Raw genomic sequence first — 8,347 nt, forward strand, 5'->3', positions numbered from 1 at the left:
TCTCACATTTTTTTCTTTTCCCTTTTTGTTCTTCCCCTACGTATCACACCTTCCCTACACCTTTAGCTCTTTTCTTCAAATTTCTAAATGTCAGTAATCTTATTAGAATCTTATGCATTGTTGCAGAATATTCACACCAGGGAAACTATTTGGTATTTACACATGTGTGACTTATTTATTTCACTTAGGAGTATATCTTCAATATGTATCCATTTTCCTATGAATGAATCTATTCTCTCGCTCTTTATGGCTGAGTAATATTCCATTTTATAGAAAAACCACAACTTCTTTATCCAGTTTCCAACGGATGGGCAAATAGGTTGTTTCCAAGTTTTAGCTATTACAAACTGTGCTGCTATAAACATGGGTGCACATACTTCTCTGTGATATGATTCTTTTAGTTCTCTTGGAAGGATACCTGCCTTTTTGCAGAAGTAGCTGTCTCCTAACTCCGCTCCGAAGAGTGCCGTCTGTCAACCTTTGTTCTGAGTTGCAGGGGAGCTAATGTGGCAGGGCCAGGTGTGCTTGGTGTGTGCCAGGTAGGAACGCTCAGACCGCGGGGTGATGTGGGCTGGCTGACACTTGAGGAAGCTCAAAGCACAAGTAGAGAAATCTGGCTTTTTACCAAGCATCAGTGGATGGTTTTTTCCATATTGTCCCTGAAAGTACAGTCTTCTTGTCACCTCTGAATAGTAATTCGTGTGGAAATAATGTATTTTTTTCACCTGAAAGTCTAGTGATATTAGACAATTCTTATTGCTATATTTTTACATTATCTACTCTTTTTTTGAGAAAAAGATGATTTTATATTTCTAATGAAATTTGTTGATATTCCTCTTTGATTTTTTCCAAGACATCTAAGTTTAGAGGGAGATTTGTAAATATTGTTTGATTTTTTTTCCCCAGTATTTTTTCTCTTAACTGGATCAGTTCATTCAGCAACTACTGAGCCTGTGATGTGTTCCAAGGGACTGGGGACTCAACAGCAAATATCCCAACAGGCCCTGATGCTCTTGTAGCTGTCATGTGTACATAGATATTTTTAGATAGGGATCTCATTATAGTGCCCAGGCTGGCCTTGAACTATGTTCAAGTGATCCACCTGCTTCAGCCTCCTTTCAGATAGCTGACACTACAGGCATGTACCATCACATCCAACTCTCTTGGAGCTTATATTTTGATCAGATGATGTAGACCAAATCGTGCATGCATGTGTGTGTGTGTGTGAGTGAGTGATATGTGTATGTATGCAGTGAGGTTCAGAAAAGCGAACAAGGGATGAAGGAGTTAGAGTGACAGTGATGGAAGGGAAGGGCTCCCTAAAGAGGCTGAACAAAGAGCAGACTGAGGTGGGGACTGAGCCCCAGTGACCCAGCCAAAGGACACTGATGGACAGCAGGGTGAGAGCTCTTGAGTTGGGAGCTCATAGCCCATGTGAGGAAGAGGAAAGCTGCCAGGCACCCTGAGGGGAAGAGTGATGTCAGAGGGCGGGTGGAAGTCTGGGCAGGAAACTTCCTGTGCGAGTCCTGCAGTGATGCTTGCTTGTCTTTATACCTTTTACCAAGTAATGTTTTCTGTTGCTTTGTCATACCTTTCTCAGCATTTTTTTTGGACATTAAGTCCAGGATCTATGCATTGAGCTATATCTCTAGCACTTTTTATTTTTTGAGACAGGGTCTTGTTGAGTTGGCAGGTGGGATCTGAACTTGTGACCCTCCTGCCTTAGCCTCCCTCAGTGCTGGGATGGTAAGTGTGCACCGCCACACTTAGCTTCTCAAGTTTTAAGAATGTCTTGTCTTTTTTTGTTGTGTTCTCTTTAATTGCTTCATCTTTCTGTTCCATCTGCAGTGTGTACTTTTAATGATTGCTTTAATATCTGACCATGTTTCTCAGTACTACCCTTCTTTGTTAAGGATTACTAATGACATTTTTATGTGTTTCTTCTTACAAATGGCATTTAACATTATTTTCTTACATTCCTGTTTAAAGTACCATTGGGTTTTGAGCTTACATTCTGTGTAAATTGAAGAGAAATGGCATCTGTCTTACCATGCATAATTTTAAACATTACATCGTTAAAATTTTGTACTTTATTTTGTTGTGGTTGAGAAATGTACCTGTTTTTAAATGACTGGTTATGGAGCTTATGAAGGTAGGAAGATGATTTTGTTTAGTTCACAGTGTATTTTATCATATTCTTGCTGTGTGCCTGGCAGTTTAGACACTGAGTCCAGAAATAAGGCTGTACCCTACGATTTCATCTAGTAGGCATGAACTCAAAATTTATTTTTGGCATCAGGGCAGAAATCTATGAAAGAAATCATGTTACCTTTGTTCCTCCTGCCTGAAGGAATGGTTTGTAAAGAGCGTCCTATTTATACAGAATGAGAGTAACACAAAATTGGCAGATCTTAATAAGACATGCTACATAGAGAAGCTGAACTGATTGTTAATTTCTGTTAGATATTTGAAGTTTTTTTCTTACTAAAGAAGTGATATATCAGCAGCCCAGCTTTACCTATCAGCAGTTCTATAGATGTTCCTCCAACATAAATGTCAGATCCATGTACTTCTCTTCATATGAAAAACTCTTAATGACTTTTTCCAAACCATAATTGCCTTTGATCTGCATGTTACTACGGCTTTCTGACTAGTCTCTAATTTCCTGTTGCCCACATTTACAAGCTATTTTCCACCCAGCAGCCATAGACATTTAGAAAAAAATAATAGAAATTGTCAAAGCTTAAAAGATACATATATATACATATATATATATATATATATATAACAACTGATTCTGGTCACAAACTTAGTGAGAAGAAAACTAAATTACATGGTTAGGATCAATGTTGACATTTATATATGTATACACACACAACACATACATATGTATATAGACATGATATACATATTTTATATATCACATATGCATGCTATATATTACATATATATATATATACACACACACACACACATAGTATAATTAATTGCCATGAGCCTCACTCTCAGGAGTTATCAGAATGGTTAGTCTCCTTTTATCTCTTGTTACTTCCTGTGTTATCTTGAAGCAGTTTAAGGAAGGCATACCATTCCATCCCTAAATGTTTCAGTATATTAGTAAAAAGGGCTCTTCAAAGAAACACAACCTTGTGATAGTTGTACAATTCTTTGTGAACATACTAAAAGCTATTATATACTTCAAATTAGTGAGTTTTGTGGGATATGAATTTGTTTTAGGAGAACTACTTTAAAAAGGGCTATTATAGGGCCGGGGATTTAGCTCAGCGGTTCGGTGCCCTGCCTTGCAAGCGCAAGGACCCAAGTTCAATCGACAGTACCCCGCCCCAAGGGCTATTATAGCCTTATCCTGTTAACAGTATAATTTCTCAAAATCATAAGACAGCTAAAATTCACATTTCCCCAGTTATTCTTTTTTGACACTTTGACAGTTTTGAACATGTCAGATAATACACTTTTACTTAAAACCCTTCAGTGACTACACCACATGCACACACACATGTATGTTTGTGTGTACATATGTACATATATATAGGCTCCTAAAAATCTGGCCTATAATGTTCTTATTTGTGGAATCCTGTTGTTCTTTATCTTTTGCACAGTAGCTTACTCCTACATCAGAGCCTTCAGGTTAGTTGTTCCCTCTACTGGAGTGTCCTCCCTCTCTGTTTTCACAGGGCCATTGCTTGCTTGTCAACCCAAGCATCCCTTCCTCACAAGTCTTCCCGTGGCAGCCCCTCAGCTTCTGATCTAAAATGGTGTCCCAGTCTTTCTGTCAGAGTTTTCGTTTAAACAAATCTTGACATGCTGTGGTTTACTATCTGCTATGTCTTTTATTGTCATTAATTTATCTCATTCCCCTCCTTCTGTGATCTCCCCAGCCCCAGTTTTTTTCTGTCACGCTCACTGCTGAATCCCCAGGGCCTAAACTGGTGATTGGCACATAATGGATTCTGCTAAGGAAAAATATATACAAAACTTGGCCAGTACATCCCAGGTGTTTGGAACTGATAAAAGGGTTAATAATTATCTGTAAGATAATACATTTTTATAAGTTTAAATTAACTAGGACAATCACTCTATATTGCTTTAAACTATAAAGTCTGATAATTAGTTGTAGAAGTCATAGAAAACTGATAAAGAAAATAAATATAGTGATTTAAAGCCAGAATTGTGACTGACCAGACTCTGTATGGAGCATTCTGAAGTTAATCTGTTTTCCTGGCTTGATGGTAACCATACTGAATTGAAATGCAAACTTCTGATTAGGTTTTGCTTTTTCTTTAGGTCAAAGGTGTGGTTAATTGAGCAATGATAATTGTATGCTGCAGTTGCAGCATCAATTTTATAGTACAAATAGGCTTATGATCACTTTTTTTCCACTTACATTTCACACAGATCAGAAACCTCTTGACCTTGCCCACGGTGCTGAAATGAAACACATCCTTGTTGGTAATAAGGTACGTAGCAGTGAATTAGGTTTGTGTAATATTTAGAAAGATGTTTGAATGCTTGCAGTACACAGGTACATTTTTAATGAAACGTGTTTTCAATAGGTCATCTACAAAGCATTGAAACGATATGAAGGCCCTCTATGGAAGGTAGGTTGGGATGGTTTTTAATTATAAAACTTGAAGAATTCTCATGTTCTGTTTCTGTTCTTAAAAAAAAATTCAGTAATTTCTCACGTACAGCTGGCCCCTTATGAGGGTTTGGTTTGCAAATGTTTTGCCTTTATGTGATAAGGAAAGAATATGCATTCAGTGGAAACTTAGACATTTGATCTTTCTCATGCTGGTGATGTGAGGTTTGCTACCCTCACCGTGCTGGGCAGTGGTAGTGTCTGTGGCACCAGCCACCCGAGTGTGATCACAGGTGGATCAGCTGCAGCTGTACAGGGCCCTGTGTTGCCAGTGTGTTTTGGAGGGTGTGTTTTGTGTTACTGATCTTTTCCTTTTCCTTTTTTGGTGTGTTGGTAGCCTTGTATGTGCTAGGTAAGCACTAGCCCACTGAGTTACCCCCCCACCCTGGCCTGTTTTGTTTTTGCATCCCATTGTGATTATAACCCCACCACCACCTGTGAGTGTATGTGAGCTATTTACATTGCAGCATGAAATAGGCTTTTTCTGTTAGGCAAGTGCACCTGTAGGCAAGTGCAAGTTTTCTGAGCACATTTAAGGTGGACTTAGTTAAGCCAAAATACTTTGTCATTTTTTGTTTTTTGGCAGTGCTGTAGTGGGGGTACTCAGAACCTGAGCTGTGCCAGGCACGGGATCTACCACTGAGCTCTGGCTCCAGCCCTTAAATGCATTTTTGATTTAGCAGTATCTAACTCCTCATGTTTATTGGGACATAACACCACCATAAGTTGGGGAACATCTAGATATGTGATTTAATTATTCTTTTTTTTGAGACAGGGTCTCACTATGTAATTCAGGCTGGCTTTGAACTTGCAGTGATCCTCCTGCTTCAGCCTCCCGAGTGCTGGAATTAGAATGCATCACCACAATTTAGTCATTCTTAGATTTTAAAAATGTAAACCATTGTATACTGCTATACTTTTAAGAGGCTTCCCCTGATTGTATCAGTCACTATTTTTGTTGTTGTTGATGATGAGCTAATACTTTTAGGTGACAAGTTTTTACCAAAAGGAGTGGAAAAAAATACATTTTTTTCTCCCTAAATCATAGATTTGTGGTATTGTTTTTGTTTTGAACATCAAACCATGAAGGACTTAGGAGAAAATTAGTATTTGAATCATCCCAGGGTACACATACAAAATCTTCTGGTTCTAAAACTTTGTTTGATTTGGAATTCATTTATGTTCTAGAGTCAATCCATGGTATAAAAGCTCATAACACTATAAATTTGTGTACATGTGTGTTTATATACAGTAGATTTAGGATCATTTTCTGTTTTTACACATTCATTATTGACTTTGAGAAAGTTACCTTTGAAGACCACTGGTATACTTTCTATAAGTAAATTCGTGAACAGTAGTGTCAGAGCCCTGAACTGTGTTCATTAGTTTTAGCAGTATGGCATTTCATGTGTCCTGTCACCCTGTGGTGAGGGGTATGTTTTCATTACTGCTCTTGGTACCTAAGTTCATGCTTGGTCACTTTTTCATGCTCAATACTATTCTCTAGATGAAAGATTCCAATACAACTCAGAACTTTATTGCTTTTTATCATTCAAATATTTGGATCTAGATGTGTCAGCTTGGGAAATCTTTGTCATTCTTCCTTTAGAGTTCAAGATTTTTTGGCTGGAGATTATTCTGGGTAGTGTTAGAACATGGAGTCCTTTCATGGTATCGGAAACAGTAAGTATCACATTTATTAAATGTCAGTATATAAATTTTGAAAGACTAAAATTTTCACTTACCTCTTTTCCTTTTGTCTTGATAATATTCATTTTGAAGGCCTGATGCAGCCCATAATATTTATCGCCAAGGATGCAAACATCTGACTCAAGCAGTATGCACGGTAAGATGAGACAAAATTATAAAATCAGTTCTGCCAGTGATTGCCCGAAATCAGTTGTAAAATCTTGCGATTCTATAGGAGGGTGTAAAAAAACGATTGCATGTATTTATATTTGAAACAAATGAATTTGTAGAATCTGTTTTGAAACATATACATTATATATAATATATAATTATTTATCTCTACGTATAAGAAATAGATTATCCAAAAACATCTACACAAAGCTTTTAACATTTGGTGTATATAAATATATGTGTGTGTGTGTCTTTGTACATGGGTAAATCTAGATAATGGATATTTTCTGCAGTTAAAATTTAAAGGCTGTGTCAAACTTGGGAGTCTTAGGTTCTCCATATCCACTTCCAGCTGTTTTATTTTACCAGCCAGAGAAAAGCAGGTTTTTCCTCAGTAGGGACTGGTCATAGGTGTTGCCCAGAAATGCTCTAGTTTCTTGCCTGGAGTTTGTTAGTGTGGTCAGTGCTCCATGCGGTCTCTCTGCCCCTGGCGCACTCAGCCTGCCTTTCCCTGTGTGAACACTCTGGGGTCCAGTTGTATTCCCTTGGGCTGGGCTTGTTACAGGTTCAGTCCAGCAGCCCAGTGAGGCAGCGACACACCCTGCCTCTCACCCCTTTCTCTCACGACCGCAGACCTCTGCTCTCTGCCTCCCCCATCTGTCTGATCTTTTCATCCCTGCACTCTGGTCTTACTTCTTTTCATTCATCTACTCATTCTTGTCTTCCGTAAAGCAGTGAACATGTTAGTCCCCTTCCTTGGTCTTTTGCTTGTGTGGAATTGATTAGTCCTGGCATATTGTGCCTTTTCTACTTTTATAAGTTTCAATTTCTTATATAATTGTCTGCTCAAAGTCTACATCTGTGAGTCATGTCAATACAAGCTCATGGACCCTGAGTTAACTCCTATAAAGCAGATTCTGTTTACATTTCAGTTTCTTTTTCCCCACTTTTAAAAAATTAGTATATATTAGTTTTATAGATAAATGGATTTCAGTTTGGCAGATTGTACATGTACATGACATATTTCTCACTGTCTGCTTTCTTAAGGGAGAAGCTTACCTCAGTATCATTTTTCTTATGCAGGTATTTTTTTTTACATTGTGATAAAAGGGGCTGGGAATTTAGCTCAGTGTTGCCACCGCCTGCCTTGCAAACGCAAGGACCCGAGCTCGATCCCCAGTACCAAAAAAAAAAAAAAAAAAATTGTGTTAAATTACGCATTACATAGAAATCATCTTCGCCATAGCATGTCCTTACATTGTTCTGCTCTGGTAACACCATCCATCCGAGGAATGCTTCTCGTCTAGCCAAACTGATATTGTAGCCATTAAATACTAATTCTTTATCACCCATCCCCACCCTGACAATCACCATTCTAGTTTGTGTGTCTCTGAAGTTTACTACTCTATGTACCTCATTTAAGGGGAGTCAGAAGACATTTGTCTTTTTCTGACAGGGCTATTTCACTTTGGATAATGTCCTCAAGATTCACCCAATTTGTAGCTGTCAGTTTTTTTTTTTTAATTTTGAATTTAAAACACTGTAATCATGACAAAAACATATTATTTACCACCTTAACTATTTGAGAGTACCACTCAGTAATTTTAACTGTATTTACTTTGTTGTGAAACATATACTTGGAACTTTTTGACTTGTCAAAAATGCAAGTCTGGATATTATTCTTTTCTTTGTTTTTTTGTTTTGTTTTTAATGGAATGTGCTGAATGTCTATAATTTTGTTCAGATGACTGCAGAACCTGGAAAAGCTGTTGCTGCTATCGATGTATAACATACTATTATTAGTCTTTTTATATAAATATAAATATA

At 37.7% G+C, this 8,347-nt stretch overlaps 1 protein-coding gene across 2 annotated transcripts in view; it reads left to right on the forward strand.

The window, feature by feature from the left end:
* Positions 1-8,347, forward strand: part of Osbpl1a (oxysterol binding protein like 1A) — a 179,880-nt gene that overhangs the window by 44,152 nt on the left and 127,381 nt on the right. For both annotated transcript variants that reach the window (XM_010643791.1, XM_033757581.1), the window contains 4 exons: positions 4,417-4,478; positions 4,575-4,619; positions 6,270-6,343; positions 6,443-6,506. In XM_010643791.1, coding sequence (XP_010642093.1) covers positions 4,417-4,478; positions 4,575-4,619; positions 6,270-6,343; positions 6,443-6,506 — 245 coding nt within the window. The remainder of the gene's footprint in view (positions 1-4,416; positions 4,479-4,574; positions 4,620-6,269; positions 6,344-6,442; positions 6,507-8,347) is intronic.

This window comes from Fukomys damarensis, unplaced genomic scaffold (genome assembly GCF_012274545.1).
Source record: "Fukomys damarensis isolate Sample0158 unplaced genomic scaffold, DMR_v1.0_HiC HiC_scaffold_30, whole genome shotgun sequence".
Taxonomy (NCBI): Eukaryota; Metazoa; Chordata; class Mammalia; order Rodentia; family Bathyergidae; genus Fukomys; species Fukomys damarensis.